Source organism: Oncorhynchus keta, unplaced genomic scaffold (genome assembly GCF_023373465.1).
Source record: "Oncorhynchus keta strain PuntledgeMale-10-30-2019 unplaced genomic scaffold, Oket_V2 Un_scaffold_5279_pilon_pilon, whole genome shotgun sequence".
NCBI classification, from domain to species: domain Eukaryota; kingdom Metazoa; phylum Chordata; class Actinopteri; order Salmoniformes; family Salmonidae; genus Oncorhynchus; species Oncorhynchus keta.
In genome coordinates, this window is record NW_026290958.1 from 77501 (window position 1) to 93102 (window position 15602).

Consider the following 15602-nt stretch of genomic DNA (forward strand, 5'->3'; position numbering starts at 1 on the left):
AGCTAGCTGTCTCTCTAGCTGTTACAGTAACTAAACACACCCAAGACCAGCCAGCTAGCTGTCTCTCTAGCTGTTACAGTAACTAAACACACCCAAGACCAGCCACTAGCTGTCTCTCTAGCTGTTACAGTAACTAAACACACCCAAGACCAGCCAGCTAGCTGTCTGTCTCTCTAGCTGTTACAGTAACTAAACAACACCCAAGACCAGCCAGCTAGCTGTCTCTCTAGCTGTTACAGTAACTAAACACACCCAAGACCAGCCAAGCTGTCTCTCTAGCTGTTACAGTAACTAAACAACATAAGACCAGCCAGCTAGCTGTCTCTCTAGCTGTTACAGTAACTAAACACACCCAAGACCAGCCAGCTAGCTGTCTCTCTAGCTGTTACAGTAACTAAACACACCCAAGACCAGCCAGCTAGCTGTCTCTCTAGCTGTTACAGTAACTAAACAACACCCAAGACCAGCCAGCTAGCTGTCTCTCTAGCTGTTACAGTAACTAAACACACCCAAGACCAGCCAGCTAGCTGTCTCTCTAGCTGTTACAGTAAACTAAACACCCAAGACCAGCCAGCTAGCTGTCTCTCTAGCTGTTACAGTAACTAAACACACCCAAGACCAGCCAGCTAGCTGTCTCTCTAGCTGTTACAGTAACTAAACACACCCAAGACCAGCCAGCTAGCTGTCTCTCTAGCTGTTACAGTAACTAAACACACCCAAGACCAGCCAGCTAGCTGTCTCTCTAGCTGTTACAGTAACTAAACACACCCAAGACCAGCCAGCTAGCTGTCTCTCTAGCTGTTACAGTAACTAAACACACCCAAGACCAGCCAGCTAGCTGTCTCTCTAGCTGTTACAGTAACTAAACACACCCAAGACCAGCCAGCTGGTAAGTTAGCATAGCGGCAGGCTAATGTTAGCCATCGAGCTGGTTCATACGACCTTTTACAGAGAAGCAAGAAAACGACTCCTGTATCTAACGACCGGCTGTCACATTAATAACTGCGATATTAACGATGTTAGTTTGTGTACCTCGCTAACTCGTAGTTAGTCACAATGCTCGTTACAGTAGCAAGTCAGACAGCTAAAATCTCAGAAAATCTGTCAAATCCGTAGAATTGACGTGCGATTCTCGTTACATTTCTGAAATGTCAGTCACTTACCCTTCGATATAAAAAAAAAAAAAATAATATTGTGTCAAAACGTTAGCCGGGGTTTTGTGTGGATAACGTTGTTATCTGCTCGACGACACTGCGGATTTCCATGTATGACAGTCGGCGATGGGACGTCCTCACATTATCTGGGTGTAGGAACCGACGCGGCCGACAGGGGGAGCAGCGCGACGCAAACAGACACAACCGGAAGCAGAATATAACACCACATTTATTGGGCCCCGAAACTATACGCTTGTATGACCTCATTCCCTCCTCTTGTCTACTTGCTCCTTCCACTAGACGTAGACTAGTAGTCTGATGAAGGGAAAACGTGAAGGACATTTGATATCCGATAGGTGTGGCAGCACTGTGTGCCGTACATTGATTGTGCAGGTTGTATCTGTTTGTGCCGATAGTACAGCCTCAGACACTGTAAACACACACACACTGCAGCTCTCTGACAGTCTCTCGGTCACTCCCTGAGTAGTGAACTAGACAGGCTAGCGGAGCAACAGCGGTTGGCAACACCATATCACAGCCACCAGGATCAGTGTGCTTGGTTACTCTCTGCTCTGTGCTCCAGTTTGAAGTGTTTATATATGTCTCCTTCTGTCTGCAGCTAAGACCAACCCAGGTGAGACTGTGAGGCTGTACCAAGTCGAGGTTCTTTACCTCTGAGGTTCTTACCTCAAGTCCTAAGGTTCTGTACCTCTACAGTTCTGTACCTCAAGTCCTAAGGTTCTGTCTGTAGGTTCTGTACCTCAAGTCCTAAGGTTCTGTACCTAAGGTTCTGTACCTCCAGTCCTAAGGTTCTGTACCTCTAGTCCTAAGGTTCTGTACCTCTAGTCCTAAGGTTCTGTACCTCTAGTCCTAAGGTTCTGTACCTCTAGTCCTAAGGTTCTGTACCTCAAGTCCTAAGGTTCTGTACCTCTAGTCCTAAGGTTCTGTACCTCTAGTCCTAAGGTTCTGTACCTCTAGTCCTAAGGTTCTGTACCTCTAGTCCTAAGGTTCTGTACTCTAGTCAAGTCCTTTCCTATTCCTAGGTTCTGTACCTCTAGTCCTGTTCTGTACCTCAAGTCCTAAGGTTCTGTACCTCAAGTCCTAAGGTTCTGTACCTCTAGTCCTAAGGTTCTGTACCTCCAGTCCTAAGGTTCTGTACCTCTAGTCCTAAGGTTCTGTACCTCCAGTCCTAAGGTTCTGTACCTCTAGTCCTAAGGTTCTGTACCTCTAGTCCTAAGGTTCTGTACCTCTAGTCCTAAGGTTCTGTACCTCCAGTCCTAAGGTTCTGTACCTCCAGTCCTAAGGTTCTGTACCTTATAGTACCTCTGTGTTCTGTAGCTTATAGTACCTCTGTGTTCTGTACCTTATAGTACCTCTGTGTTCTGTAGCTTATAGTACCTCTGTGTTCTGTAGTTTATAGTACCTCTGTGTTCTGTACCTATAGTCCTCTGTGTTCTGTCTGTGTTCCTCTTATAGTCCTCTGTGTTCTGTACCTATAGTCCTAAGTGTTCTGTACCTATAGTCCTAAGTGTTCTGTACCTATAGTCCTCTGTGTTCTGTACCTTATAGTACCTAGTGTTCTGTACCTCTAGTACCTCTGTGTTCTGTAGTTTATAGTACCTCTGTGTTCTGTACCTTATAGTACCTCTGTGTTCTGTACTTCTAGTCCTACTGTGTTCTGTACCTCTAGTCCTCTGTGTTCTGTACTTATAGTCCTCTGTGTTCTGTAGTTTATAGTCTCTATGTTCTGTACCTATAGTCCTCTGTGTTCTGTACCTTATAGTACCTCTGTGTTCTGTACCTATAGTACCTCTGTGTTCTGTACCTCTAGTCTCTGTGTTCTGTAGCTTATAGTACCTCTGTGTTCTGTAGCTTATAGTACCTCTGTGTTCTGTAGTTTATAGTACCTCTGTGTTCTGTACCTTATAGTACCTCTGTGTTCTGTAGCTTATAGTACCTCTGTGTTCTGTACCTTATAGTACCTCTGTGTTCTGTACCTTATATTACCTATATGTTCTGTACCTTATAGTACCTCTGTGTTCTGTACCTTATAGTACCTCTGTGTTCTGTACCTTATAGTACCTCTGTGTTCTGTACCTTATAGTACCTCTGTGTTCTGTACCTTATAGTACCTCTGTGTTCTGTACCTTATAGTACCTCTGTGTTCTGTAGTTTATAGTACCTCTGTGTTCTGTACCTTATAGTACCTCTGTGTTCTGTACCTTATAGTACCTCTGTGTTCTGTAGCTTATAGTACCTCTGTGTTCTGTAGCTTATAGTACCTCTGTGTTCTGTAGCTTATAGTACCTCTATGTTCTGTTATGTCTCTGTGTTCTGTAGTTTATAGTACCTCTGTGTTCTGTACTTATAGTACCTCTGTGTTCTTAGTTTATAGTACCTCTGTGTTCTGTCTCTTATGTCCTCTGTGGGGACCTCTGTGAGGCCTTATAGTACCTCTGTGTTCTGTCTAGTACCTCTGTGTTCTGTCTTTTATGTACCTCTGTGTCTGTCTAGTCTGTTCTGTAGTTTATAGTACAGTCTGTCTGTCTCTGTCTGTCTGTCTGTCTGAGGCCTTTCTCTGTCTGTCTCTGTCTGTCTGTCTGTCTGTCTGTCTGTCTGTCTGTCTGTCTGTCTGTCTGTCTGTCTGTGGTTTCCTAGAAACAAGGGTGGCTCAACTTTACCCCCCTCTCCCCTACAGGTGTGTAGGTGAATGGACAGAGCTACTAGCTTTGTAATTAAAGGTGAGTTTGTCTTACCTGTAGGTCTGTCATCGGCGAGGGAGATGTTAGTGAAACTCCCGTCCTCTTCTTCCAGCTCTGCTTCCATGACCGGACTGGAGTTTTCCCTGATTCACCCTCGTAGTTTCTTTTTCTCTCTGGTCTCTGGTCTCTAGCCTAACTGTTCCATTCTCCCTGTCGGGCTGTTTTTCACTCCCTCACTCCTGCTTTCTTTCTCTCCTTATCGTTTGACTCTTTTCTCACAGTCCCTGTTTTCTCAACCTGCTTTCTTCGTCTGTGTCACTCCGTTGCCTCTCCTTCACCCCGTCTCTCTCTCCTCTCTCTCTCTCTCTCTCTCTCTCTCTCTCTCTCTCTCTCTCTCTCTCTCTCTCTCTCTCTCTCTCTCTCTCTCTCTCTCTCTCTCTCTCTCTCTCTCTCTCTCTCTGTAGCCCCGCCCTCTAGGACACCTGTTCCTGTCAGGCGGCTGGCTCCCTCTCCTTCTGAACTATTTATGTTGTCACGGTTACCTGCCCAGATAACATTGGTTACTGGACAGGTGACACTAGTTTTGTCCTGGGAAGCAGTTGCTGATTGGCTCATAAAGGTTTCAAAGTTCAGGGAGGGTTATTTGTTGGTTGAAAAGAAACACAAAACAATCAAGTGCCATAAACACACACACACACACACACACACACACACACACACACACACACACACACACACACACACACACACACACACACACACACACACACACACACACCTACCTTTCCCCATGCTCACTTGGTCACTCATTAACTAGAGAAGGACATTAAGTACAGAGAGGTAAAGAGCCAGCAGACAGCTGCACCCTCTTTCTCCACTCCTTACTCTCTCTTTCTGTCTTTCTCCACTCCTTACTCTCTCTTTCTGTCTTTCTCCACTCCTTACTCTCTCTTTCTCCACTCCTTACTCTCTCTTTATCCACTCCTTCCTCTCTCTTTCTGTCTTTCTCCACCCTTACTCTCTCTCTGTCTTTCTCCACTCCTTACTCTCTCTCTGTCTTTCCACTCCTTCTCTCTTTCTGTCTTTCTCTGTCTTTCTCCACTCCTTACTCTCTTTCTGTCTTTCTCCACTCCTTACCCTCTCTCTTTCTGTCTTTCTCTTTCTCCTCTGTCTTTCTCCACTCCTTCTCTCTTCTGTCTTTCTCCACTCCTTACTCTCTCTCTGTCTTTTCTCCTTACTCTGTCTTTCTCCACTTACTCTCTCTTTCTGTCTTTCTCCACTCCTTACTCTCTCTCTCTGTCTTTCTCCCTTACTCTCTTTCTGTCTTTCTCCACTCCTTACCCCTCTCTTTCTGTCTTTCTCTCTTCCTCTCTTTTTCTGTCTTTCTCCACTCCTTACTCTCTCTCTGTCTCTCTCTACCCTCTCTGTCTTTCTCCACTCCTTACTCTCTCTTTCTGTCTTTCTCCTCCTTCTCTCTTTCTCCACTCCTTACTCTCTCTTTCTGTCTTTCTTCACTCCTTACTCTCTCTTTCTCCACTCCTTACTCTGTCCTTCTCCACTCCTTTCTCTCTCTCTCTGTCTTTCTCCACTCCTTACTCTCTCTTTCTCCACTCCTTACTCTCTCTTTCTGTGTTTCATTGCTTATCTCTCTCTCACTCAATTCAATTTCAATTCAACTCAAGAGGCTTTATTGGCATGGGAAACATATGTTAACATTGCCAAAACAAGTGAAGTAGATAATATACAAAAGTGAAATAAACAATAAAAATATACAGTAAACATTATACGTTAAGAAGTTCCAGGGAAAAGGAAACCGCAAACCACTCTTGATAGTATCACTGATCTTTAATAAGCTTTACTTATCGGCCTCATGGCTTTCGTGAGTTTAAAAAAAAAAAATGTATTAGCACCCTTGTGTAGACCTAGCCCCGCCCACATCTCGTGTTTTTCCCAATGCCAAATTAAGAGCTTCATCCACACACATAATTGTGTTGCTGTCCTGGAGCCCTGTGGGGTGTGTTTGTGAACAGAGCCCCGGAACCAGCTTGCTTAGGGGGCTCATAGTTTATTTCTCAATAGGTGATGGATTTGTTATGGAATGTTTTGAGCTCTTATTTAGTACGTTGTAGTTATTTCCACCTTTATCCGTAGAATGAGCATTATCTAAGGCCGGTTAGCTCAGTTGGTTAGAGCGTCGTGCTAATAATGCGAAGGTCGGGGGTTCGATACCCGTACTGGCCAGGAGATTGTGTTTTTACTTTACTGTGTATGTCTACAGTGTCACATAACTCTATTGATTGGGGTCTACAATGTACATTTTAAATTAGTAGTATAACTCTCTCTCTCTGTCTTTCTCTCCATTACTCTGTCTTTCTACTCTCTCTTTCTGTCTTTCTTACTCTCTCTCTCTGTCTTTCTCCACTCCTTCCTCTCTTCTGTCTTTCTCCACTCTGTCTTTCTCTCCCTTACTCTGTCTTTCTCTACTCTGTCTTTCTCCACTCCTTACTCTCTCTCTCTGTCTTCTCTCTCCACTCCTTACTCTCTCTCTCTCTTTCTCCACTCCTTACTCTCTCTAGTTTTCTGTCTTTCTCCAGCTCTGTCTTTCTCTCCTCCTTACTCTCTCTTCTCTGTCTTTCTCTCTTTCTGTCTTCTCCACTCCTTACTCTCTCTCTCTGTCTTTCTCCACTCCTTACTTTCTCCGTAGAATCTTAGCTCTCTCTCTGTCTTTCTCCACTCCTTACTCTCTCTTCTCTGTCTTTCTCCACTCCTTACTCTCTCTTTCTGTGTTTCTCCTTACTCCTTACTCTCTCTCTCTGTCTTTCTCCACTCCTTACTCTCTCTTTCTGAGCTCTTATTTCTTTCTGTCTTTCTCCACTCCTTATTGTCTTTCTCCACTCATTATCTCTCTTTCTGTCTTTCTCCATTGGTTACTCTCTCTCTGTCTTTCTCCACTCCTTACTCTGTCTTTCTCCTCCTTACTCTCTTCTCTGTCTTTCTCCACTCCTTACTCTCTCTCTCTGTCTTTCTCCACTCCTTACTCTCTCTCTTTCTGTCTTTCTCCACTCCTTACCCTCTCTTTCTGTCTTTCTCCACTCCTTACTCTCTCTTTCTGTCTTTCTCCACTCCTTACTCTCTCTCTGTCTTTCTCCACTCCTTACCCTCTCTTTCTCTTTCTCCACTCCTTACTCTCTCTTTCTGTCTTTCTCCACTCCTTACTCTCTCTCTCTGTCTTTCTCCACTCCTTACTCTCTCTTTCTGTCTTTCTTCACTCCTTACTCTCTCTTTCTCCACTCCTTACTCTGTCCTTCTCCACTCCTTTCTCTCTCTCTCTGTCTTTCTCCACTCCGTACTCTCCCTTTCTTCACTCCTTACTCTCTCTTTCTCCACTCCTTACTCTCTCTTTCTCCACTCTCTCTTTCTCCTTCCTCTGTCTTTCTCCACTCCTTACTCTCTCTTTCTGTCTTTCTCCACTCCTTCTCTCTCTCTCAATTCAATTTCAATGAGCATTACTCAAGAGGCTTTATTGTCTTTCTCCAAAACAAGTGAAGTAGATAATATACAAAAGTGAAATAAACAATAAAAATATCAGTAAACATTTCGTTAAGAAGTTCCAGGAAAAGGAAACTCGCAAACCACTCTTGATAGTATCACTGATCTTTAATAAGCTTTACTTATCGGCCTCATGGCTTTCGTGAGTTTAAAAAAAAAAAAATGTATTAGCACCCTTGTGTAGACCTAGCCCCGCCCACATCTCGTGTTTTTCCCAATGCCAAATTAAGAGCTTCATCCACACACATGTGTTTCTGTCCTGGAGCCCTGTGGGTGTGTTTGTGAACAGAGCCCTCGGAACCAGCTTCTCTTTCTGGTTTCTCCATCCTTACTTTCTCTAGGTTCTGTCTTTCTCCACTCCTTACTTTCTGTTTTGAGCTCTTATTTAGTACGGTGTAGTTATTTCCACCTTTATCCGTAGAATGAGCATTATCTAAGGCCGGTTAGCTCAGTTGGTTAGAGCGTCGTGCTAATAATGCGAAGGTCGGGGGTTCGATACCCGTACTGGCCAGGAGATTGTGTTTTTACTTTACTGTGTATGTCTACAGTGTCACATAACTCTATTGATTGGGGTCTACAATGTACATTTTAAATTAGTAGTATAACTCTCTCTCTCTGTCTTTCTCCACTACTTACTCTGTCTTTCTCCACTCCTTACTCTCTCTCTCTGTCTTTCTCCACTCCTTACTCTCTCTCTCTCTCTCCACTCCTTACTCTCTCTTTCTGTCTTTCTCCACTCCTTCTGTCTTTCTCTCCTTAACTCTCTCTGTCTTTCTCCACTCTCTGTCTTCCACTCTCTCTCTCTGTCTTTTTCTCCTCTCTCTTCTGTCTTTCTCTCTCTGTCTTTTCTCCTTACTCTCTCTCTCTGTCTTTCTCCACTCCTTACTCTGTCTTTCTCCACTCCTTACTCTCTCTTTCTGTCTTTCTCCACTCATTACTGTCTCTCTCTCTCTTTCTCCACTCCTTACTCTCTCTTTCTGTGTTTCTCCACTCCTTACTCTCTCTTTCTGTCTTTCTCCACTCCTTACTCTCTCTTTCTGAGCTCTTATTTGTCTTTCTCCACTCCTTACTCTTTTTGAGTTATTTCCACCTTTATCCTTTATCCGTAGAATGAGCATTATCTCAGGCCGGTTAGCTCAGTTGGTTAGAGCGTCGTGCTAATAACGCGAAGGTCGCGGGTTCGATACCCGTACTGGCCAGGATATCTTGTTTTTACTTTACTGTGTATGTCGACAGTGTCACATAACTCTATTGATTGGGGTCTACAATGTACATTTTAAATTAGTAGTATAACTCTCTCTCTCTGTCTTTCTCCACTCATTACTCTGTCTTTCTCCACTCCTTATTCTCTCTTTCTGTCTTTCTCCACTCCTTAGTCTCTTGCTCTTTCTCCACTCCTTACTGTCTCTTTCTGTCTTTCTCCACTCCTTACTCTGTCTTTCTCCATTCCTTACTCTCTCTTTCTGTCTTTCTCCACTCCTTACTCTGTCTTTCTCCACTCCTTACTCTCTCTCTCTGTCTTTCTCCACTCCTTACTCTCTCTTTCTGTCTTTCTCCACTCCTTACTCTCTCTTTTTGAGCTCTTATTTGGTACGGTGTAGTTAATTCCACCTTTATCCGTAGAATGAGCATTAGCTCAGGCCGGTTAGCTCAGTTGGTTAGAGCGTCGTGCTAATAACGCGAAGGTCGCGGGTTCGATACCCGTACTGGCCAGGATATCTTGTTTTTACTTTAGTGTGTATGTCGACAGTGTCACATAACTCTATTGATTGGGGTCTACAATGTACATTTTAAATTAGTAGTATAACTCTCTCTCTCTGTCTTTCTCCACTCATTACTCTGTCTTTCTCCACTCCTTATTCTCTCTCTCTGTCTTTCTCCACTCCTTAGTCTCTTGCTCTTTCTCCACTCCTTACTCTCTCTTTCTGTCTTTCTCCACTCCTTACTCTGTCTTTCTCCACTCCTTACTCTCTCTTTCTGTCTTTCTCCACTCCTTACTCTGTCTTTCTCCACTCCTTACTCTCTCTCTCTGTCTTTCTCCACTCCTTACTCTCTCTTTCTGTCTTTGTCCACTCCTTACTCTCTCTCTCTGTCTTTCTCCACTCCTTACTCTCTCTCTCTGTCTTTCTCCACTCCTTACTCTGTCTTTCTCCACTCCTTACTCTCTCTTTCTGTCTTTCTCCACTCCTTACTCTGTCTTTCTCCACTCCTTACTCTCTCTCTCTGTCTTTCTCCACTCCTTACTCTGTCTTTCTCCACTCCTTACTCTCTCTCTCTGTCTTTCTCCACTCATTACTCTCTCTCTCTTTCTCCACTCATTACTCTCTCTTTCTGTCTTTCTCCACTCCTTACTCTCTCTTTCTGTCTTTCTCCACTCCTTACTCTCTCTCTCTGTCTTTCTCCACTCCTTACTCTCTCTTTCTGTCTCTCCTTACTCTTTCTGTCTTTCTCCACTCCTTACTCTCTCTTTCTGTCTTTCTCCACTCCTTCTCTCTGTCTTTTCCACTCCTATACTCTCTCTCTCTGTCTTTCTCCACTCCTTACCCGTCTCTCTCTCTGTCTTTCTCCACTCCTTACATCTCTCTCTGTCTTTCTGTCTCCTTCTCCACTCTTACTCTGTCTTTCTCCACTCCTTACTCTCTCTTTCTGTCTTTCTCCACTCCTTACTCTGTCTTTCTGTCTTTCTCCTTCTTACTCTGTCTTTCTCCTCTTCTCTGTCTTTCTCCACTCCTTACTCTCTCTTTCTGTCTTTCTCCACTCCTTACTCTGTCTCCACTCCTCTCTTCTGTCTTTCTCCTTACTCCTTACTCTGTCTTTCTCTGTCTTTCTCTCTCTCTGTCTCCTTACTCTGTCTTTCTCCACTCCTTACATTCTCTCTTTCTGTCTTTCTCCACTCTTCTCTGTCTTTCTCCACTCCTTACTCTGTCTTTCTCCACTCTCTCTCTGTCTTTCTCCACTCCTTACTCTCTCTTTCTGTCTTTCTCCACTCCTTACTCTGTCTTTCTCCACTCCTTACTCTCTCTTTCTGTCTCTCCTTACTCTGTCTTTCTCCACTCCTTACTCTCTCTTCTCTGTCTTTCTCCACTCCTTACTCTCTCTCTCTGTCTTTCTCTCCACTCTGTCTCTATTACTCTCTCTCTCTGTCTTTCTCCACTCCTTACTCTATCTCTCTCTCTGTCTTTCTCCACTCTCTCTCTGTCTTTTACTCCTTACTCTCTCTTTCTGTCTTTCTCCACTCCTACTCTCTTCTCTGTCTTTCTCCACTCCTTACTCTGTCTTTCTCCACTCCTTACTCTCTCTCTGTCTCTGTCTTTCTCCACTCCTTACTCTTCTCTTCTGTCTTTCTCCACTCCTTACTCTCTCTTTCTCTTTCTCCACTCTTCTCTTTCTGTCTTTCTCCACTCCTTACTCTCTCTTTCTGTCTTTCTCCACTCCTTACTCTCTCTTTCTGTCTTTCTCCACTCCTTACTCTGTCTTTCTGTCCTTTCTCTCTCTGTCTTTCTCCACTCTCTCTTTCTGTCTTTCTCCACTCCTTACTCTCTCTTTTTGAGCTCTTATTTGGTACGGTGTAGTTAATTCCACCTTTATCCGTAGAATGAGCATTAGCTCAGTTGGTTAGAGCGTTGTGCTAATAACGCGAAGGTCGCGGGTTCGATACCCGTACTGGCCAGGATATCTTGTTTTTACTTTACTGTGTATGTCGACAGTGTCACATAACTCTATTGATTGGGGTCTACAATGTACATTTTAAATTAGTAGTATAACTCTCTCTCTCTGTCTTTCTCCACTCATTACTCTGTCTTTCTCCACTCCTTATTCTCTCTCTCTGTCTTTCTCCACTCCTTAGTCTCTTGCTCTTTCTCCACTCCTTACTCTCTCTTTCTGTCTTTCTCCACTCCTTACTCTCTCTTTCTGTCTTTCTCCACTCCTTACTCTGTCTTTCTCCACTCCTTACTCTCTCTCTCTCTGTCTTTCTCCACTCCTTACTCTCTCTTTCTGTCTTTGTCCACTCCTTACTCTCTCTCTCTGTCTTTCTCCACTCCTTACTCTCTCTCTCTGTCTTTCTCCACTCCTTTCTCTGTCTTTCTCCACTCCTTACTCTCTCTTTCTGTCTTTCTCCACTCCTTACTCTCTCTCTCTGTCTTTCTCCACTCCTTACTCTCTCTCTCTGTCTTTCTCCACTCCTTACTCTGTCTTTCTCCACTCCTTACTCTCTCTCTCTGTCTTTCTCCACTCATTACTCTCTCTCTCTTTCTCCACTCCTTACTCTCTCTCTCTGTCTTTCTCCACTCCTTACTCTCTCTCTCTGTCTTTCTCCACTCCTTCTCTGTCTTTCTCCACTCCTTACTCTCTCTCTCTGTCTTTCTCCACTCCTTACTCTCTCTTTCTCCACTCCTTACTCTCTCTCTCTGTCTTTCTCCACTCCTTACTCTGTCTTTCTCCACTCCTTACTCTCTCTCTCTGTCTTTCTCCACTCATTACTCTCTCTCTCTCTCTTTCTCCACTCCTTACTCTCTCTTTCTGTGTTTCTCCACTCCTTACTCTCTCTTTCTGTCTTTCTCCACTCCTTACTCTCTCTTTTTGAGCTCTTATTTGGTACGGTGTAGTTAATTCCACCTTTATCCGTAGAATGAGCATTAGCTCAGGCCGGTTAGCTCAGTTGGTTAGAGCGTCGTGCTAATAACGCGAAGGTCGCGGGTTCGATACCCGTACTGGCCAGGATATCTTGTTTTTACTTTAGTGTGTATGTCGACAGTGTCACATAACTCTATTGATTGGGGTCTACAATGTACATTTTAAATTAGTAGTATAACTCTCTCTCTCTGTCTTTCTCCACTCATTACTCTGTCTTTCTCCACTCCTTATTCTCTCTTTCTGTCTTTTCTCCACTCCTTTCTGTCTTTCTCTCCTTACTCTCTCTTTGTCTTTCTCCACTCTTTCTCTGTCTTTCTCTCTCTTTCTCCACTCCTTACTCTCTCTTTCTGTCTTTCTCCACTCCTTCTCTCTCTCTTTGTCTTTCTCCACTCCTTACTCTCTCTCTCTCTCTTTCTCCACTTCTTACTCTCTCTTTCTGTGTTTCTCCACTCCTTCCTCTCTCTCTCTTTCTCCACTCTGTCTTTCTCCACTCCTTACTCTCTCTCTCTGTCTTTCTCCACTCCTTACTCTGTCTTTCTCCACTCCTTACTCTCTCTCTCTGTCTTTCTCCACTCCTTACTGTCTCTTTCTGTCTTTCTCCACTCCTTACTCTCTCTTTCTGTGTTTCTCCACTCCTTACTCTCTCTCTCTGTCTTTCTCCACTCCTTACTCTCTCTTTCTGAGCTCTTATTTAGCACGGTGTAGTTATTTCCATCTTTATCCGTAGAATGAGCATTATCTCAGGCCGGTTAGCTCAGTTGGTTAGAGCGTTGTGCTAATAACTTGTTTTTACTTTACTGTGTATGAAGGTCGGGTTCGATACCCGTACTGGCCAGGATATCTTGTTTTTACTTTACTGTGTATGTCGACAGTGTCACATAACTCTATTGATTGGGGTCTACAATGTGCATTTTAAATTAGTAGTATAACTCTCTCTTTCTGTGTTTCTCCACCCCTTACTCTGTCTTTCTCCACTCCTTACTCTCTCTCTCTGTCTTTCTCCACTCCTTACTCTCTCTCTCTGCTCTTTCTCCACTCCTTACTCTCTCTCTCTCTGTCTTTCTCCACTCCTTACTCTCTCTTTCTCCACTCCTTACTCTCTTTCTGTCTTTCTCCACTCCTTACTCTGTCTTTCTCCACTCCTTACTCTCTCTCTCTGTCTTTCTCCACTCCTTACTCTCTCTCTCTTCTTTCTCCACTCCTTACTCTCTCTTTCTGTCTTTCTCCACTCCTTACTCTCTCTCTCTGTCTTTCTCCACTCCTTACTCTCTCTTTTTGAGCTCTTATTTGGTACGGTGTAGTTAATTCCACCTTTATCCGTAGAATGAGCATTATCTCAGGCCGGTTAGCTCAGTTGGTTAGAGCGTCGTGCTAATAGTAGAAGGTCGGGTTCGATACCCGTACTGGCCAGGATATCTTGTTTTTACTTTAGTGTGTATCTCTGACAGTCTCACATAAATTCTATTGATTTCTGTCTTTCTCCAATCCTTACTCTTTTAAATTTCTAGTATAACTCTCTCTTTCTGTCTTTCTCCTTACTCTCTCTCTGTCTTTTCCACTCCTTACTCTCTTCTCTGCTTTCTCCACGGTGTAGTTATTTCCATCTTTATCCGTAGAATGAGCATTATCTCAGGCCGGTTAGCTCAGTTGGTTAGAGCGTGTGCTAATAACGCGAAGGTCGCGGGTTCGATACCCGTACTGGCCAGGATATCTTGTTTTTACTTTACTGTGTATGTCGACAGTGTCACATAACTCTATTGATTGGGGTCTACAATGTACATTTTAAATTAGTAGTATAACTCTCTCTCTCTGTCTTTCTCCTCTGTCTTTCTTACTTCTCTCTTTCTGTCTTTCTCCACTCCTTACTCTGTCTTTCTCCACTCCTTCTCTCTCTTTCTGTCTTTCTCCACTCCTCTGTCTTTCTCTCTTTCTCTGTCTTTCTCCACTCCTTACTCTCTCTTTCTGTCTTTCTCCACTCCTTACTCTCTCTGTCTTTCTGTCTTTCTCCACTCCTCTCTCTTTCTGTCTTTCTCCACTCCTTACTCTCTCTTTCTGTCTTTCTCCACTCCTTACTCTCTCTTTTTGAGCTCTTATTTCTACGGTGTAGTTAATTCCACCTTTATCCGTAGAATGAGCATTATCTCAGGCCGGTTAGCTCAGTTGGTTAGAGCGTCGTGCTAATAAGCGAAGGTCGCGGGTTCTACCCGTACTGGCCAGGATATCTTGTTTTTACTTTACTGTGTATGTCGACAGTGTCACATAACTCTATTGATTGGGGTCTACAATGTACATTTTAAATTAGTAGTATAACATTACTCTGTCTTCTCTCTCTCTGTCTTTCTCCACTCATTACTCTGTCTTTCTCCACTCCTTACTCTCTCTCTCTGTCTTTCTCCACTCCTTAGTCTCTTGCTCTTTCTCCACTCCTTACTCTCTCTTTCTGTCTTTCTCCACTCCTTCTCTCTGTCTTTCTCTCTATTGATTCTCTCTTTCTGTCTTTCTCCACTCCTTACTCTCTCTCTCTGTCTTTCTCCACTCCTTACTTCTCTGTCTTTCTCTCCTTATTCTCTCTTTCTGTCTTTCTCCACTCCTTACTCTCTCTCTGCTCTTTCTCCACTCCTTACTCTCTCTCTCTCTTTCTGTCTTTCTCTCCTCTCTCTCTGTCTTTCTCCACTCCTTCTTTCTGTCTTTCTCTCTCTCTGTCTTTCTCCACTCCTTACTCTCTCTGTCTTCTTTCTCCACTCCTTACTCTCTCTCTCTGTCTTTCTCCACTCCTTACTCTCTCTTTTGAGCTCTTATTTAGCACGGTGTAGTTACGGTGTAGTTACCTTCCACCTTTATCCGTAGAATGAGCATTATCTCAGGCCGGTTAGCTCAGTTGGTTAGAGCGTTGTGCTAATAACGCGAAGGTCGCGGGTTCGATACCCGTACTGGCCAGGATATCTTGTTTTTACTTTACTGTGTATGTCGACAGTGTCACATAACTCTATTGATTGGGGTCTACAATGTACATTTTAAATTAGTAGTATAACTCTCTCTCTCTGTCTTTCTCCACTCCTTACTCTGTCTTTCTGTGTTTCTCCACTCCTTACTCTCTCTTTCTCTTTCTCCACTCCTTACTCTCTCTCTCTGTCTTTCTCCACTCCTTACTCTGTCTTTCTCCACTCCTTACTCTCTCTCTCTGTCTTTCTCCACTCCTTACTCTCTCTCTCTGTCTTTCTCCACTCCTTACTCTCTCTTTCTGTCTTTCTCCACTCCTTACTCTCTCTTTCTGTCTTTCTCCACTCCTTACTCTCTCTTTTTGAGCTCTTATTTGGTACGGTGTAGTTAATTCCACCTTTATCCGTAGAATGAGCATTAGCTCAGGCCGGTTAGCTCAGTTGGTTAGAGCGTCGTGCTAATAACGCGAAGGTCGCGGGTTCGATACCCGTACTGGCCAGGATATCTTGTTTTTACTTTAGTGTGTATGTCGACAGTGTCACATAACTCTATTGATTGGGGTCTACAATGTACATTTTAAATTAGTAGTATAACTCTCTCTCTCTGTCTTTCTCCACTCTTA

At 43.7% G+C, this 15602-nt stretch overlaps 1 protein-coding gene and 5 non-coding genes across 9 annotated transcripts in view; 5 read left to right on the forward strand and 1 right to left on the reverse strand.

The window, feature by feature from the left end:
- Positions 1-4219, reverse strand: part of scoca (short coiled-coil protein a) — a 13436-nt gene extending 9217 nt beyond the window's left edge. The window contains exon 1 of one of the 4 annotated variants that reach the window (XM_052516648.1): positions 3911-4219. In XM_052516648.1, the coding sequence (XP_052372608.1) occupies positions 3911-3980 (70 nt within the window). In that variant the 5' untranslated portion in view covers positions 3981-4219. Of the gene's footprint in view, positions 1-1163; positions 1335-3910 lie in introns of those variants that run through there. The other 3 variants (XM_052516647.1, XM_052516651.1, XM_052516649.1) reach the window with 3 other exon arrangements.
- Positions 4220-8530: 4311 nt separating this feature from the next.
- Positions 8531-8604, forward strand: trnai-aau (transfer RNA isoleucine (anticodon AAU)). The gene has a single exon. It is a non-coding gene; the product is annotated as a tRNA-Ile (tRNA).
- Positions 8605-9044: 440 nt separating this feature from the next.
- Positions 9045-9118, forward strand: trnai-aau (transfer RNA isoleucine (anticodon AAU)). Its single transcript has one exon. It is a non-coding gene; the product is annotated as a tRNA-Ile (tRNA).
- Positions 9119-12050: 2932 nt separating this feature from the next.
- Positions 12051-12124, forward strand: trnai-aau (transfer RNA isoleucine (anticodon AAU)). The gene has a single exon. It is a non-coding gene; the product is annotated as a tRNA-Ile (tRNA).
- A 2779-nt stretch (positions 12125-14903) lies between these two features.
- Positions 14904-14977, forward strand: trnai-aau (transfer RNA isoleucine (anticodon AAU)). The gene has a single exon. It is a non-coding gene; the product is annotated as a tRNA-Ile (tRNA).
- A 428-nt stretch (positions 14978-15405) lies between these two features.
- Positions 15406-15479, forward strand: trnai-aau (transfer RNA isoleucine (anticodon AAU)). Its single transcript has one exon. It is a non-coding gene; the product is annotated as a tRNA-Ile (tRNA).
- The last annotated feature ends 123 nt before the right edge of the window (positions 15480-15602 follow it).